At 40.4% G+C, this 19,127-nt stretch overlaps 1 protein-coding gene across 2 annotated transcripts in view; it reads right to left on the reverse strand.

Moving 5' to 3' along the window:
• Positions 1-19,127, reverse strand: part of LOC106087780 (ankyrin-3) — a 202,317-nt gene that overhangs the window by 122,658 nt on the left and 60,532 nt on the right. For both annotated transcript variants that reach the window (XM_059364700.1, XM_013252951.2), the window contains exons 2-4: positions 11,252-11,353; positions 10,717-11,169; positions 9,809-10,573 (exon numbers count right to left, since the gene is read on the reverse strand). In XM_059364700.1, coding sequence (XP_059220683.1) covers positions 9,809-10,573; positions 10,717-11,169; positions 11,252-11,353 — 1,320 coding nt within the window. The remainder of the gene's footprint in view (positions 1-9,808; positions 10,574-10,716; positions 11,170-11,251; positions 11,354-19,127) is intronic.

Consider the following 19,127-nt stretch of genomic DNA (forward strand, 5'->3'; position numbering starts at 1 on the left):
GGTTCAAACCCCGGCGTGGACATCAGAACATTTTTCAGCGCTGATTATTCCCTTACTAATGCTGGCTACATTTGTGAGGTATACTAACGCTAAACCGTTAAAACTTCTCTACCAAGTGGTGTCGCTATGCGGCACGCCGTTCGGACTCGGCAAAAAAAGGAGGCCTCTTATCATTGACCTAAAACTTTAATCGGACTGCACTCATTGACATGAGAGAAGTATTCTCCGTACTTAAATGGAATGTTCATGGGAAATTTAGTAGTGAAACGGGTAGAAACCGCTGCAACCCGTGTTTTTTAAGGATTATTTTTATAAAATTGAACAGATAGAAACTGCTGTAAGCGGCTCCGATTTGCAGCATCCAATTCTTATAGAAAGACTATGTTTTATTATTTTTATGTTACAAATTTGGTCTCCAAACATCTTATTTTCACCGAAGGCCATCCTCTAGTACTGTGATAAATGTGATATGCAGCAGAAGTGATTTTTTTTTATTTCTTCCAAAACCCATATCAATTCATACCCCGATAAAACTCCCATGTATAATAAACAAACGCACGAAGTAATTCTGATCCAAATTGTCTGAAATTCTCGTGTATTCAGATCTCCCTTTCAATTTTCCCTTAAAAACTGTTATTATGAAGTAAACAAAAACCAAAAATTGATTCCTTATTTTGTTGTGTTCTATCTTTCGTCTGCTTGTTTCTGTTGAGTATCCAGATCCGGGAACCCTGCGACTAAGATGGGGTGCGTCCAGAGGGATCTGGGCCTGAGTTGAGAGTTGAGTGGGTCTGGCTGGGCATATAAGCAGGTGACGTGTGTCGTGTGGTTCCTGGTCACAATCGGGACATACATCTTGTACCTCGGCGTCAATCCTTGCTCTGTAGGAGTTTAGGCAGCAGCATCTGCCGGATCGTAATTGAGCCAGAACTACTCTGGTTTGCCAGGGGAGGTCAATTTCATCGGGTGCAATAAGAGGCGGTCGTTTTCCAAGGACGACATTCACCCAGTAGCTATTTACCGCATCTGCTACCGTGTCTGCATGAATGTTTTCTAGGCCCGCTTGATAAGCTGCTTGATCTAGAGTTTCTCTCGTGTAGCGCTGAACCTCACACTCTAGATCATGTAGATCTACTTAAGGCATCTGAGCGGTGCGATAACGGCTCAAAAGATATTGCTTAGACAGTTTTGTCTTCGCACGTGTAAGATCTTTGTCTCCTGATGGAGGTGGTCCAAACGAGAACTGAGGAGACAACCCGTCACAGGTCGAAGGGCGGCAAGCTGACAGTTCAAAAGTTCTGGTAAATGTTTTTAATTCTTTAAAATTAATAATAGACAAGGGCCAAAGCTTTTTGCAGACCTTGTAGCGCGGCTTTCGACGAAGTGTACAACCCGTAGGTTGGAATTTCGAGCCCCGATTCGTGTGGTGTTCATCTATATCATAGCAAGCTCAGCTGAGCAACCAAAGGCTGCGGATAGTACAGTGTTCCATTAGTATGCGGAGATGGTGCAACTACAGTTGCGGGCAATCAACTGCTTCGAGTGGAGGGTAAGTCTCAGTGAGAGGCCAGACGGCATTGGCTTCTCCATTAGTATGCGGAGATGGTGCAACTACAGTTGCGGGCAATCAACTGCTTCGAGTGAAGGGTAAGTCTCAGTGAGATGCCAGGCGGCATTGGCTTTTACATAGAAACTGAATGCCTTGTGATTGTCGTTATGACACGCCGAAATAATAATGCACGTTTCCGCACCGATCAATCCATAATAACCGAGGAGGTGATTTCGAGTAATAAGAGCTTTTACTAACCATAAAAGACAAAAACAATGTTTTTCCAATCACACTCTTTTTTAAATGTTTTTGATTTTTAAGTACTTGAAAAATTATCTAATTCAACGTCTACTCTGTGAGCAAAAAGTAGATGAATTTGTTTGCAAAATGAATAATCTTTATTTATTCTTCTCAATCAGTTTTATCCCCTTCAAAGTAATCCCCTCCCGATAACATACACCTATGCTAACGGTTTTCCCAATCCTCGATACACTTTTTTGCACTTTATTGCAAGAAATTTACCGTTTTTATATCCTCCACCATAGGATGGGGGGTATACTAATTTCGTCATTCTGTTTGTAACTACTCGAAATATTCGTCTGAGACCCCATAAAGTATATATATTCTTGATCGTTGTGACATTTTATGTCGATCTAGTCATGTCCGTCCGTCCGTCTGTCTGTCGAAAGCACGCTAACTTCCGAAGGAGTAAAGCTAGCAGCTTGAAATTTTGCACAAATACTTTTTATTAGTGTAGGTCGGTTGGTATTGTAAATGGGCCATATCGGTCCATGTTGCTGCCATATAAACCCATCTTTGGTCTTGACTTCTTGAGCCTCTAGAGTGCGCAATTCTCATCCGATTTGACTGAAATTTTGCACGACGTGTTTTGTTCCGATTTACAACCACTGTGCCAAGTATGGTATGAATAGGTCCATAACCTGATATAGCTGCCATATAAACCGATCTTGGGTCTTGACTTCTTGAGTCTCTAGAGTGCGCAATTCTTATCCGATTGGAATGAAATTTTGCATTACGTGTTTTGTTATAATATCCAACAAGTGTGCCAACTATGGTTCAAATCGGTCCATAACCTGATAGAGCTGTCATATAAACCGATCTTGGGTCTTGACTTCTTGTGTCTCTAGAGGGCGCAATTCTTATTCGATTTGAATTAATTTTTGGACGAAGTATTTTGTGATGATATCCAACAACTGCGCTAAGTAATGTTCAAATCGGTTGATAACCTGATAAGCTGTCATATATAAACAGATCTGGGGACTTGACTTCTTGAGCTCCTAGAGGGCGCAATTCCTGATTTGGCTGACATTTTACATGACGTTTTTTGTTTTTTCTTTCAACAACTGTGTCAAATAAGATTTATATCGGTTCATAACCTGATATAGCTGCCATATAAACCGATCTGGGATCATGGCTTCTTGAGCCTCTAGATTTCGCAATTATTATCCGATTTGCCTTAAATTTTGTACGACGGATCCTCTATTGACCATAAACATACGGGTTTATTATGGTCTGAATCGGTCTATAGCCCGATATAGCTCCCATATAAATCGGTCTCTCTATTTTACTTCGTAAGCTCCCAAAGGGCGCAATTCTTATTCGAATTGGCTGACATTTTACACAGGTCTCCAACATATAATTAAATTGTGGTCCAAACCTGACCATATCTTGATATCGCTCTAATAGAAGAGATGCCGGGAAAAGAACTCGACAAATGCGATTAATGGTGGAGGGTATATAAAATTCGGCCCGGCCGAACTTAGCACGCTTTTACTTGTTAGTACTAAAAGAGATCTGATTTTTCGTGGGCCCACGATTGTCGTTCAGAATGGTTTCATAGATCTTTCTGTTAGTCCTATGATATCAGTAAGGTCTCTAATAGTCAACCGACGATTTTTAAGCTCTAATTCCTTCACTTCATTGACATGTTGAAGTGTTGACGTCGATTGTCGTCCGGAGTAGAGGTGGGCACGTGAGCAGCGTTACCGTTGTGCCACTTAAGTATCAAATTTGACACATTTTTCGACGATGGCACTTGTGCGCCACTTTTTTATTGTGCTACTTAATGCCATACTTTTTTTATTTTTTTGGGTCACTTTTCCACTTCTCTGTGCCACTTGTCAAAAATCATTCTTTGTTGTTTGTTTTCACTTAAATAACCGTGGTGCATAGTTAAAATCTTGACGTGAGCATCTGAAGTTTATCCAGCGGTTGTACTTCCCTTGCCACCATTGCAGGCGACACCTCTTCAAATAGAAGATTTTTACGAAGCGGTGTCGCGTAGCAGCAATCAGTTCAGATTAGAAATTGAGGGTTCCCATTTATTGGATTTAATCATGAATGCTTATAGGAAAATTTCCATGTGCAACTATTCATACCTACCCATTGGGGTCATTCTCACTTCATCATTCAGCATGTAGCTAATCGCTTAACGTCTTCAGTTCATCCGTCAATATCTCGAGTAAGGCCGGTCGATATTTTGCAATCATTGACATTTAAAAAGTATGCTCTCCGTACCTTGATGCAAATTTGAAATTCTCATTCTTGTCGAGTATGGTTGTAAAAAGAAATCCATTAAGAAATTTCATTGCTGTCCGTCCGTCTGCCAAAAGCTATTATCCGGATTTGCATTACTTTTTATACCCTCCACCGTTTGTAACTCCTCGAAAAGATCGTCCAAGACCCCATAAAGTATACATATTCTTGATCGTCGTGACATTTTAAGTCGATCTAAGCATGTCCGTTTGTCTGTCGACAGCACGCTAACACTCGAAGGAGTTAAGCTAGCCGCTTGAAATTTTGTTCATACACTTCTTATAAATGTAGATCGATTGGGATTGTAAAAGGGCTATATCGGTTCATGTTTTGATATAGCTGCCATATAAACCAATCTGGGATCTTGACTTCTTGACCCACTAGAGGGCGCAATTCTTATCCAATTTGGCTGAAATTTAGCATGATTTTCAATAACTGTGAAACTGTGTATGGTCCATAACCCGATATAGGTGCCACATAAACCGATCTAGTATCTTGACTTCTTGAGCCGCTAGACAGAGGTTTAAGTCTTGAGTCATCAATACGTAGTCATCAGTACGTAGTCGTAATTTTTCTCGTGAGTCGTGAGTGTCTCGTGAATCGTAAGTGTCTGGTGAGTATCTCGTGAGTGTTTCCTGAGTCGTGATTTTTCTCTTTGTTTCGTGAGCGTGCTTGGACGTGAGTCGAGCGTGAGTAATATTTTTTTTCTCGTGAGCACTAGTGAAAATCTCCAAGTCATCAAAAGTTTCTCGACCCTTTTTGCAGTAGTTGTACCACTTATAAACATTTTTCTGCAACATGGTAGAATCACCAAAGCCCTTCCTCAACGTTTGTGCAGACGAAATTCTCTGCTCAATTAATAAAAAAGACATTGTAAAAATCGAAAAATGCACTCTTGGTCGTTCAGTTAACCCAAGCTTAAATATATTACTGATAATGAGAATGCATCCAATTTAGCCCAGATGTCATCAACAGTCCTGCCAACTCAAGAAAACAGAATTAGTCTGAAATGTTAAGCCCGTGAAGTTAAAATTGAAAATTCACATTACTTTTTGCCCACCGGGTATATCTTATAATATTAGAAATATATAATATTATATATACTATTATGACGTCGATGCATACATATATACATATGTCGAATATAAATATTCGACTACGACTGCCGAACGATTTCTAAAAGATGCTATTTGCAAGCATTATCTATATAAAACCTTGAGTTTTTGTTTCAAACCGAAAATTCGGCTAATGTTTGGAATATTAGTAAAAACAATATATGTATATGATCGGAAAGCTAATTCGCTCTTGGCTATTATGGTTTTATAATTTCAATGTTTGCCTATTACGGCTGGTCAATAAACTTATATTTCTCTTGGTTATCTGGGAGAAAACTCATTGCAAATATGACCATAAGAATGAGTATCGCCAGAATGTAGGACTTTTTATTGCTGATAGGAAAATAAATTAGCAGACACAGCCCGATCAGCTGCAGACAAGACAGCATTAGTAAACGTCTCAAGGCCTGGCCTTATACACTGAGAGATTGTATTCCAGAGTTTGTATTTTTATTTTAATAGTTCGTTTTTTATTCTCCGCCAAGAATTAAGTTTAATTCTGATAAAAGTTTACTTAGAAAATTTGACTCTGTTGGTGGATCATTTTGAGGGAGAGGGCGGATATCTATTTGTGCACATATCTGGGCGGCTAATGATGCAAATATTATTTTCATATAACATGGGGACTTTAACAAATTGGATAAAGTTTGAGAGTTCCTGAGTCTCAAGCAGTTAAATTGAAGCATCAGTTTATATGGAAGTTTGTATATACAAATAATCCATTGTTCCCTTTTTGAATCCCGAACAATATCATATAAACTATAGGTATTCCGTTGAAATATTGTCGAAGTTTGGACAAACGGTCGGATAAACGGACGGGCGCAGATACATAGACTTTAGTTTAAATGCAAACAAAATAACGTGTCTTGTGGTTGGTGGATATACAAAACCAAGGGGGCACATTTCACGCATATCAATAAGTGCTCTCCGAACGGCATGCAACAGGGCGACACCTCTTTGGGGAGAAGTTGTTAAATGGTTGTTATGCCATGTAAACATGGCATAGTTCTTTTTATTAAATGAACTTTTTGCTCCATAGTTTTTGTAATTAGGTAAATATATCGCGAAGACACACCTCTCATTAAACAGCTCTTTGGATGTGCTGATTTTGTTTTTTTTTTTTCTTTTTTAATTTTAAGCGTTGAGTTCTTTTCAAATTTAATTTCAATATCATTAAATTCAAATTCAAAATATTTATATTTAAGGCAACATCTATTTTCATCTACATTGGCACGCCTGCATCAATCAATATGAGACACAAGAGTGGCGATAGGAGACAATTTTATTGGATCGTGACGCATATATTCATCTTCATTCCGTCACTGTTGCAAATTCCCCACATACATGGTGAAACAGATTTAAATTAAGTAGTTGAGCATCTTGGCGATTGTATTTCCACATTTCCAACTTTTGTCTTTTTGTTCGGTCAAAACAACATATGTTGTTGGTTGGGTGTGCTCTAGGATAAATTTCCTCGCTCACCCCTTGAAACAATTGTTATTACCATGTGAATGAAGTGTCAGAATTTTACTTCTTCGACAAACAAAGAAAAAATACCACGAAATGTTTTTCAATTAAATTTATCATCATTTCAACTGAATCTATACATCTTTCAATTACTATGGTGATTCAAATTTTTACTATTTCAAAAAAAAAAAAAAAATAATTGATCCAGTCTAAACATTTTTTCATTACTGTGATAATTGAAACTTTCGTCAGTTTCAACTTAAAAACTAATTGATTCAATCACTTTTTTAATTGAATCTATAACTTTTTTGGCTTATTCGGCTCGAGGTCATGAAACCAATTGTTAAAAAACTGATGTTATTGTCTTTGAAAATTGTTTTATTAATAAAAAATCCAATATTTCGAAAACCACCGGTTTTCTTCCTCAGGGAATTTCACTGAATTTTTTGCACATTTATACATTAATATACAAAACAAAAAACAAAAATTTTTCTGTTTCAATAATTGCATTATTTTTAACAATTTCAAACAACTTTCTTCTAACAATGTAAAACTTATACTAAAACTCTCTCTCTCTCTCTCTCTCTCTATTGCCTATACTTATGTATGAAACTCCTATAAATCTGTGCACAGTGGTCTGTGTCCGCCTTAAAATGTATCCGTTTGTCAGAAGGAGTGCTAATTATATGTAACATTTCTATCTTGTAACTACGTTTGCAATTGTTTTCTTGTGCCAAAATTTCTACGTTCTTAAGGTTTGGTTTGGAAAGTGTCCTGTCAAACAGCAATGAGCGGCAAGTGCCGTCTTTTGGGTTTGTAAGACAATTTATGGTCCTGTGGGTCGAAATTCGAGTTTTTAGCTTTGTGCTTGTGGTGCCTACATATGCCATTGGACATGGCATGAGTTACTCTTATTTCCATTGCATTGTATTTTATAAACTACATTAGACTTGCTAAAGAGATTGCCTATTGCCTGCGGTGTTGTTGGTTTTAAATGCTAATCCATAGTTATTCTCGTCATATATATCCGAGTTTGTTAGGCGTTCCGAAAAGCCAGGGATGTAAGTTTTTGATTTGAATGTCTTTGGCGATTTTCCGTGCTGGAAGATTTTTCTTTTACGTGTTTGATGATACTGTTTATAGTGTTGTTTGGAAAACCATTTAAGCTGTGGATTTGTCGTATTTTCTTCTCGTTCTCGTTGTAAAAAATGGTGTCACTGATTTTAAAACCCCTCTCTATCAAATTTGTTGCTGTGCCAATCTTTATCCGTCGTGGGTGTTTCGAGTGGAAATTAATTAATCTCCCTGACGCCGTATCCTTTTGGTACCAGTTTAGTTTTAGCTTGTTTTGCTGTCTAAAAACCATGGTGTCCAGATATGGTAATTTGTTCTCGCTCTCGTGTTTCACTGTAAACTGGATTTGTTTGTCAAATGAATTCAGTTCTCGTAGTGTGTTTTTTCTATGTCTGTTTTTTTAATCACACAAAAAATATCGTCTACATATTTCGTCAATAGTCTTGGTTTTTTTTTATGGTGAATTTCCTCATAGTCACATTTAGCAATTCCTCCATTATAATGTCTGCAATAATCAGTGATCCCATTGGCATGCCTTTTCTTTTCTCGTATATCTTGTCAATGTATGTAAAATACCTGGAGTCCTTTATGCTCAATGTAAGCATCTCTATGAATATATCCATTGGGATCTTAGTATACTTTTCCACGGTAGTCCATATCTCTCTTTATCACCGTAATCGCCAAATTTACTGGTACGCTCGAAAATAGGAAGATAATATCAAATGAAACGAGTATCTCCGTATTGTCGATAGTTTGATCGTTGACCCTGTTTCTAAAGTGGATTCCATCCTTAATTATATACTGTGAATCCGTTGTCAAGTTGTTTAATATGTTAGGTAGTCCATATGTGGGAGAATTCATGGATGAGCAGTTAGGTCTTAGGGGCATTCCTGCTTTGTGGATTTTCGGTAGTCCATATATCCTAGATGCCGTAGCCACTCGGCTTGAGAGTCTGTTTTTTTTTCAACCATGGTCAAAATATTAAGGTTGAATAATTTTTCCACGATTTTTTTTTTATTCTTATTGTTTATTTTCAGTCGCCGATGTTTCATATATATAAAACAATTATATATATAAAATGTTATTGAAAATTTTATCTTTTTACAATTGAACAATAAGTTTATTGTTTTAATTGAACCGGAATTTTTTTATAACCCAACAGCTCTTTTATGGCCGCCCATGTTTAAAAAAGTCTAGCTGCTCAAAATTTCGATAAATACTCCCACACTAACAGTCTTTTGACTACCTTATTCAATTTCTAGACCCAATTCTAATATTCTTTATGATAAAAATATGCATATTAATGGCATAACATAATGGGTCTAATGGACCCAAACATAAACCTCAAATTTGTGTTCCAAAAGCATAACATGTGTGAACCAAATTGTACGGAAATCGTTGGTACGCCCTATACAGCCAGCTTTTCCCAAAAATTTTAATATAACATTTGCATATTAGGAATGTTTTCAATTAATTCTTTATTTTGGACTAATTAAAAAAAAATTAATTGGAAATTTCGGAAATTTCAATAATTTTTTTGTTTGGATCAATTAAAAAGTTAATTGGAATTATCAAAAATTTTTAATCATTATTTCTTAATTGAGAATGCAACTTTTTTAATTGAAAAGTTTTTCAATCACCTTTTTCAAAAATTGTGATTGTTATTATCATTTTCGTGATTGAAGCAGTTTAAATTAAAAAGTTAATTGGATCAATTAATTTCATGATTGAAACCGAATTTTATTTCTTTCTGTAAAACCAAAGAAGTATTTCACCACTTCAAAATAAATTTGGCTTTAAGTTTTCGTGGCAATATAAAATTGGTTTTTAGGGAATAGTGAACCACAGAACACACCCGATTTTGATTATACAATGGGCCAACAGAACACATGTCGATACATGGCCTGTTTAGGATGCATATGCAACAGCGTGTCCTTTTGTTAATGAATATGTCGGCTAAAACTATGCAATATATAAAAGCTATAAATAGCAATCTCTTCAAGCTTATATGGTATTTATGGTACATTTTATTCTTATCGCATTTTACCTGGTTAGCTCTAGCTGCTAAATGCAATGGAGTTTCACCACGCACTGTGGGAACGTCGGGACTGGCGTCGTGTTGCAATAAATAAATGACAATATTCATACATCCCATGAAAGCAGCTACATGTAATGGTGTCAAGCCACTCTCAGTGGTAGCACTAATGCTTGCGCCGTGGCGAAGTAATAATTCAACCACCTTAATACGATTCTTTTTACAAGCAATATGAAGAGGGGTAAAGCCGTTCAGGGCACGTGCATTAGCATCTGCATTGCGATCCAATAACAGCTTGGCGACGCGTACATGTCCACAGTGAGCAGCTACGTGCAAGGCGGTAAGATAATCAACGGTAACCTCGTCTACAGGCGCCCTATGGTATAGGAGAATGCGAGCAGCATCGACATGTTCTCCCTGGGCCGCCATGTGAAGGGGAGCAAGACCGTTCTTCGTTTTTGCGCTTATTGGAGCGCCTCGTTCGAGGAGCATATCCACAACTTGTTCATGGCCTGATCGAGCGGCGCAATGTAAAGGTGTGAGGCCATCGCGAGTTTTCGCTTCAATATTCGCCCCTTTTTCCAAAAGCAAAGAAACCATGTTCGTTTTACCCCATTTGGCAGCGACGTGGAGCGGACTGATATTGTGCTTGGCCGAGAAATTGACGTCGGCACCTTTTTGTATTAAGAGATTAGCAATAGCTTGATTGCCATAGTGCGAGGCAATGTGCAATGGAGTGAAACCAGATTTAGAAGTCACATCAGGATTGTGATCGTTCTGCAATTAAATATCAAAAATAATAATTTTTAATTAAAATCTATTTAGAATATTTTTAAGAATGTGCAGTTAACCAAAAATTTAAATGATTTTACATCCTCTTATTATTAGTATTGTGTATCATTATATCCGATTGCACTTACATCCAATAGCAATGTAGCAGCCTTTACATCGTCCTTCTTTGCCGCAATATGAAGTGCCGGCAATCTAACCTTGCCACGTGTGTCGCTTTCTAGCAAAACAGCGACGACCTTGTCATGTCCTTGTTGCATTGCCACTGCCAAAGGGGTAAAACCATCTTCAGTGGCTAAACTTTGGTTAGCGCCATTCGAAAGCAATAATTTCACCACTGAGTCATGATTTTCCTGGGCTGCCATGTACAATGGTGTAAAACCATTCTGTGACTGTACATTTACGGAAGCGCCATGCTGCAAAAGTAATTTAACAACTTCCTCCTGACCCGCCAACGAGGCAATGTGCAACGCAGTGTTGCCCTTCTTGGTGGCACTGTCCACGATTGCACCACGCCTCAGAAGCTCCGAAACAACATGGACGTGGCCATCTTTCGATGCTAAATGCAAAGCATTTAGCCCATTCTATAAAGATAGGTTTTCATATTTTTATTATCATTATTTACAAGGAAACGCAAGTGAACGAATGCATTGTGATGGATCTTACCGCATTGCTGGTGTTAATGTCAATGTTATTCTTTAAGTGTTCCAGTACTTTGTCCATGTTACCAGCTCTGGCTGCACGCAGAAACGATGTATTTCCATCGCCCTAAAATGCAATAAAAAAAGAAGCATTTATCAATTAGTGGACAATGTGAAAAGCATACAACTCTCTTCGCACAATGCACAAGTTTAATAAGAGTCGTAATGAGAACATAAATAACATCCCACGGACCAAAGGCATTCTATAATTCTTATTTTTCAAAAATATGCAATATGGCAGTTATTATGTACCAAACAATATACAATTTACAAAAACCTATGAAATCTTCGTTCAAATCCATAAAACGATCCACTTAATTGAATGTTCAAAGGTGATTTAATGTAAATGTTGAAAACGTCTGCGTCTCTACGATGGCTGCTATTTTGGCACCAAACGATGGCTATTTGAGGATGAATTGGCAGTTCTTGCGCTGCTCTTCACTCCTTATACTTGTGCGCCAGTTAATAAAAGGGCTGCACGATGCACTTTCTTACATTGCATGCATATTTAGAACAAAATCTGCAAGAGTTCTTTGTTTGTAAGTCGATTGTGGACTAAACTGAACATGCTTGACAGTAACACAAGTAACAAGCAATCCCATGGCAGCCAGTTGTACAAACCGGATTCACCCGATGGAATCCTTCATCGGCAAGGGCTGCCGCCTCAGTGTACGTGTTGGTCCTTTCATTGACATGGGAGAGGCACATCCCAGAGTGCCTTCTCCACACGCTTCTGGTCCGTGCCGGGATTGAAAAGAACCCCAGACCCTGGTTCTGTTCGGTTTGCCAGAACCGCCTCCATCATCGGTCGGTGTCGGTGATGTTTAAGCGGAACATACAGTGGGTGCATTGCCGAGCTTGCTTTGGCCTTACGTCACTACGGGAGTATAGTCACACCGAGGTGCAAGGTGCTGTGCGAACACAGACAGCAGCGGATCACAAGCGTTGGCGGAATATGTGACCACCCTGACCTCTCCCGTGCGGCAAAATACGCAACGGCAGAATCTCAGTTCCAATATTGCCAGGCCAGGGCCGGAAAGTGTATCAATTTTGCAATTGAATTGCAACGGTCACCAAGGCAAGATCGACGAGTTAGTAGATTTTATGAGTCGGAAAAAAATATTGGTTGCAGCGATCCAGGAGACAAAGCTCACCAACACCTGCACCCTGCACAGTTGTCAGTTACAACTCGGCTACGCAAGGATCGCTTAAGATGTGGAGGCGGAGAATTAGACTTCGTAATACACCATTTCGTGCAGTATATACCCATCTCGCCCGCGCCTGGCGCTAAAGACCCCTTCATAGAATGTATGGGGATAGCAGCCAGGTCGGGTAGAGCTATACAACGTGTACGTACCGCCGGTTGGTAGCTGTGTTCTAATTAAAGGCCAAGCTCACAACCCCGACATAAGTAGGTTACCCTAGGTAACGACCAGCGTGGCATAGCTTTGGCAGAGCAGAATGAAAGCTACACGTTTTGCACGGTAAATGAGGATGCCCCCCACTAGGATAACGAATGCGTGTAGCAGCTCGCCAGACATTTCCATTGCATGCCCTGATTTCCTGAGTGCGTTTCCTGGCAAGCCGTCATCTCTTTGGGGTCAGACCACCTCCCCATAATTCTCACCATCGACCGACCACCCGACTTCATAACCTCTTAGCGCCGGACGTTTATCAATCAGAAGAAGGCCGATTGGGCTGGATTCAGAGAGTACCCCAATCGCCGCTTCAGTGAAATGGCACCCCCCTCGGATGTGCCAGTTGCCGAAAGAGTTTTATACCAGACGGTCGAATACCCCAAGTGCGACCCAATTTCCCGGCGCAGGCAGTGGTACTCGCAGACGATTGGATGGGATTCGTTGTACGGTCCCCACTAACCCCAGAATCAGCGAGCTGAATCTGGAAAAAAACAGGGTAGTCAACGAACATAAGCCGATTTTGTGGCTGGAACACTTGGAGCAATGTAACTTAGGCACCGGTTTAGGCAAACTTTGATCTATTGTTAAGTCACTTTCGAACCCCGGGACAGGATGACAGGTCCTCAGTCACTTTTGGCGACGTAACCGTGACTGATCCGAAGAGATGCGACCGGTTATTCAACCGTCAATTTATAGTGCATGCCGAGAGTGATAGGGCTAGAAGGAGAGCCATTCGCCGTATCCATGGTCTCCGAGCCAATGGACAGCCATTAAAATTTACCGTGGACGAAGTTACGAGTGTCATCCTTGGGGGCCAAGTCATCTAAGGCGTTGGGCCCCGACGGAATCTCTACACTGATGCTGAAGAATCTGGATTTACCTGGAGATGAGTACCTTATTACTGTCCTCAACCAAATGGGCAGAGTGATCCCGCAACTGAAGCCTAGAAAGGACCCGAATTTGGAGAAGTCGTACAGACCGATCTCCCTTCTCTCACCAGTAGCAAAGACGCTTGAGGCACTACTCCTCCCGAGCCTCGTAGGAGAATTTCCAAACGCCGAGCATCAACATGGATTTCGAACCTTCACCGCACACATTTGCCGTGGCTTCAATCAACCCAGGCCATATGATAGGACAGTCCTCGCGACACTGGACCTATCGAAGGCATTCGACCATGCCAAACTATTTGAGGACATCGCCAACACGTCCCTCCAGCCAGGCCTGAAACACTGGGCCGCGAATTATCTGTTTGGTCGCCAGTCGTTTGTGGAATTAGGGATAAGAAGTCGAAGCATCGTAGAGTGAAACAGTGAGTGAAAAAACATTCCACCCCTTCCAGACGGCATAGAGATCGTATCATATTCGGACGATTGTATGATCATACCATCAGGCCCCCCCACTCATTGTTGACATCTGCGATAGGTTGAACGTCTACCTTAATGAACTTGCCTTATATTTCGCTGCAAGAAATCTGAAGATATCTGCCACCAAATCTTCAGCCACATTGTTCGCTACAAATACGCGTGAGGTGAATGCCGAGCTGACTGTGATGGTCGATGGAGAAATGATTCCGACCATCAAGTGTCCCAAAATACTTGGTGTCACATTCGACAGCTCTTACACATTCTACCCACATGCCATAGCAATTTGTGACTTTCCGGCAGCATTTGGGGTGCAGACAAAGAAACCTTGTTGACCACATACAAAACAATTGGCCGGTCTGTGGTAAGTTATGCAGCGCCAGTGTGATCTCGTCAGCTCTGTGACACACACACGTGAAATTATAATCAGATCTATCAGAATGCCGCCCTCCGCACTGCGATCGGGTGTCTCCTCAGTTTTCATGTGGACCACCTCCATCGGAAGACAAAGATCCTACCAGTGCGAAGACATAACTACATGCTGTCTAAGCAATATCTTTCGGGCTGTTATCGCAGAAACCATCCAAATTATCATCTTGTGGATAGATATCCACCACCTAGAAGCCTTAAGGTAGACCGACATGATCTAGAGCGTGAGATTCAGCGCTCCAAGGTAGAGACCCTCTAGATCAAGCGGCATATCAAGCGGGTCTAGACAACATTCATGCAGACACGGTAGCAGATGCGGTAAATAGCTACCGGGTGAATATCGTCCTTAGAGAACGACCGCCTCCCATTGCACCCGAAGAAATTGACCTCCCCCGGCAAACCAGAGTAGTTCTGGCTCAATTACGTTCCGGCAGATGCCGATTCCCCGATTGTATGCCGTATGACCCGATTGTGATAAGGGACCACACGATATACGTCACCTGTTTAGCTGCCCAGCCAGACCCACTCAGACGGTCCCTCTGGACGCACCCCATCTTAATCGCAGTTCCTGGATCTTGACACTCAACAGAATCAAGCAGACGAAAGATAGAACAAAACAAACTGCTACAACAACAACAACAACAAAACAAAAAAAAACTGGATTCTATGCCAGTCGGTTCCGTGTACCGGATGGATCCGGTGGAGTTTTCATCGACCAGGGGCTCCCGTCTCAGTGTACGTGTTTTGTCCGTATTTCGTCATAACAGAGGCATATCCCGAAGTACCTGCTCAGTATGTTCCTAGAAGAAAACACCGGACCATTATTCTGTTCAGTTTGCCAGATTTGTGCTCTGATTTGATGACAATGCGTGAGTCCAGCCACACGGACAACGTAGCAAACAAGGTGCTGTATCAACGTGAGCCACAAGCATCGTCGTCAAACTTGGCGTCTTCGGGATCGTACTCAATGCTCTAGCGTGGCAACCCAATTGCAAGAGACGGAAAAACTCACTAGTCGTTATATATACCGCCGGCTGGTAGTTGCGCCCAAGGCTAGAAGGCTGGCATTAGAAAAGGGCCCTGGGTTTGACAGAGCCGATTTATGTCTCCACGTTTTGCAAGTTGAAGGAGGAAGCTTCCACCAGAATTATGGGCGATTGCAAGCGTCATTTCATTAATATCAAACCACCTCCCCACGATTCTCTTCATTATTGACCGACTATCCATTTCATAACCTCTGAACGCCGAACGTATATCAATCAGAAGAAAGCCGATTGGGACGACTTCTGAGAATACATCAATTAGTGTTTCGGTGAGATGCGATTTCCCACAGGTGTGCATGTTGCTCACAAGAAATTTCTAGACATCAATAACGCAGCAGCTGCTCGTATTATACCACTCGGTCTAATACCCCAAGTGTGGCTCAATTTTCCAGCGCAGGCAGCGGAACTTGCAGACGAGTGTGCTCCAAGTTGCCCTGAGCCCCGTTTGAATCTCTACACATAATCCAGAAGAACCTGGATGAACTAGCAGTCGAGTACCTAACCAAGCTCCTCCTGTCGCTGAGCTCTCTCATAGTTCCCGATGTCTGGAAAATGGGCAGAGTGAACCCGCTACTGTAGCTAGGAAAGGACTCGAGCAACTGGAGAACCGTTCAAACCAATTTCCCTTCCCACACCTTCAGCCAAGACACATAAGGCACTACTCCTGCCAAGCCTTGTTGGAAGATTTTCATTTGACAAGCATCAACATGGATATCGTAACTTGCATGGCACAACGACTGATTTGCAAGCAATCACTCCATATATTAGACGGGGTTTCAACCCGATCAAGCCGTGCCACAAGGACAGCCCTTGTGAGTTTGCACCTATCTATAGCTTTCGATGCGGTCAGCCTTGTCACGAAACGTAGGTCAACGAATTATTTATGCGGTCGCCATTCGTAGCCCCATGGAGTGAAACGGCGCCTGGCACAATGGTTATTGAACCTTTTTTATACCATCAAATCATTAACAAAAGAATATACATGAAAAACAAAAGGATGAACAGGTCATGCAATACGAAGTGACATTTATGGGATACAAAACAGGAATCATGCAATAGAGTCAATGTAGGCACATAAAAAGGGTAGGTATGTTACAGATTTAGATGTGACAATAAACCAGTCATACACAATGTGAAGATATTAGACCCTTGTCCCGGCAGGGGATAGCTGTGAGCACCACACAGGCTAAAACGTTGATGTCCAATCTGTGTGGTGCTCATAGCTGCCACGAGAATCTTAGCTGCGAGCTACCGGGCTCGTCCACAGGTTGCTGATAGTGGAGTGTTCTATACGGTGTAGAGGTAGTCGCGGATATTCAGCGGTATTAGCTGTGACAATAAAGCAGACCTACGCCATGTGAAGATATTAGATCCTTGTCCCGGCATGGGATAGCTATGAGCACCACACATGCTGGAACTTTGATGTCCCATCTGTGTAGTGATCATAGCTGCCACAAGAAACTTAGCTGCGAACTACCGGGCTCGTCGACAGGTTGCGGATAGTGGAATGCTTCATACGGTGTACCTACAGAGGTAGTCGCGGACAATCAGCGGTCTTAGTGAGAGGCCCTGCGGCACCGGCTCTTGCATAAATACTGAGTGCCTATGATGCTCGATATGACAAGGCGAGTTTTTGGCGCCAATGGCCGCCATGTTCCCGCGGTGATCGGTCCTTTAGACCGGAACGATCCTGCTTACCTACAGGAGCTTGACGGGGATCACCACCTCCACATGCAATTGTAGGTACAAGTTCAAATGATGACACCATGTTTTCTATTTAACACGTTTACCAAGCCTATTATTTATACCGTCGGATCCGGATAGTTGAACACCATTTAATAGAAACACTCGATTAAGCTGAGTATTCTGTTCAGCTTTTCCAGCGCAATGCTGTCAAATCTATATAGAAAAACGTAGGCGAAACGTGAGGAAAATGTCAAAAAAAAAAACTATCATAGTGGCAACACTTGAAACTATTTGTTTGTTTTATTGGTTTCAATGGTTCGTTTTTCTTTATTAATTTTAGAAAAATATATACAGCGGTCAAAAAAAGTATTCATCATTCAATGTTTTTTTTTTAATAAGTCTACAAAAGACAATTGGAATAAAAACATATTAAACTAATGATGCAGTAGTGCTTGTGTGACATATATGTACACAATTTCATTGTTTTTAAAGAAAAAAATAGTATTTATTGGAACAAAAAGGGCCATTTTACAGCTGAACACAAAAAATTAAACAAAAAAAGTATTCATCATTGCAAAAAAACAAAAAAATAAATAACATAATTTAAAAAAATTAATACTTTGTTATTCGACCACCGCGTCTTATAACTTCTTTTAAACGGTTTGACATCGATTGGACTAATTTAGCGGTTATATTTTGGTCTATATTAGTCCATTCCTCCATTATCACCTTTTGCATTTGACTCTTGCTCGAAAAATTGCGCGTTCTCAATTTGCGTTCGAGATGTTCCCAAAGATGTTCAATTGGGTTCAAGTCGGGACTTTGAGGAGGAGTTTTAATGACTTTGGGGCAGTTATACAGCATCCACATCTTGGTATTTAAAGCAGAATGTTTGGGGTCATTATCTTGATAATATTGAAAGTTATTACCAAGCCCAAGTTTTACAGCACTATCTTTTAAATTCCTCTTTAAAATGTCAATGTAATACTTATGATCCATTACTCCATTAATAATTTCAAGATTTCCCGCTCCTGAAGCCGCCATACACCCCCAAACCATTAAACCACCTCCACCATGTTTTACAGTAGCAACTGTGTTTCGTTCTTCAAGCTCTGTATTTGGTTTTCTGTACACTATGACCTTTCCATCGCACCCAAAAAGATTAAACTTGCTCTCGTCTGCAAAAATTACTGTTTTTCAAAATGATTCGGGCTGTTTTACATACATTTTTGCGAAGTTTAGCCTTTTCACTCGGTTTATTTTATTTATAAAGGGCTTCTTACGTGCAGTTCTTCCTCTGTAACTATGCCTTTTGAGTGTATTTCGAATTGTTTGTGTAGTAACTTCCTTCCCTAAATATTCCATAGTGTTTTTACGAAGAATGGTCGCATTTGTCTTCGGAGTTTTCTGAACTTGCCGCACTAGCCAACGCACATCTCCAACTGAAAGTGCTTTTGGTCGACCAGATCTTGGTTTATTGTCAACAGTTTTCGTTTCTGTCCACTTTCTGATGATGGATTGTATAGTAGATCGTGGTCTATTTAATATTTCACTGATAGTTTTTTGAGTTAAACCATTCCTGTGGTGTTTTATTATCAAAACTTTTACCTCATCAGAAACCTCGTTTTGCTTACGACCCATTTTGACAAAAACTATATTTTCAATGAAATTAAATATTTGCTGTCAAGGGCAAAGCCTCCTTTACTAAATAAAACAGAAAAGGGGGATTCCCAAATAATATTTGAATTTGACTTTGATGATAGCACATCAATGATGAATACTTTTTTTGTTCTGTTTTTGGTGTTATTATATAAAATTCCATTTTTTGCGCTAATTAAATTTATTTTTTGAATTTATTTTAAAACATATTACGAAAAATAAACTATTGCATAAAACTGCATTAT

The sequence above is a fragment of the Stomoxys calcitrans genome, chromosome 1, assembly GCF_963082655.1.
Source record: "Stomoxys calcitrans chromosome 1, idStoCalc2.1, whole genome shotgun sequence".
Classification (NCBI taxonomy): Eukaryota; Metazoa; Arthropoda; class Insecta; order Diptera; family Muscidae; genus Stomoxys; species Stomoxys calcitrans.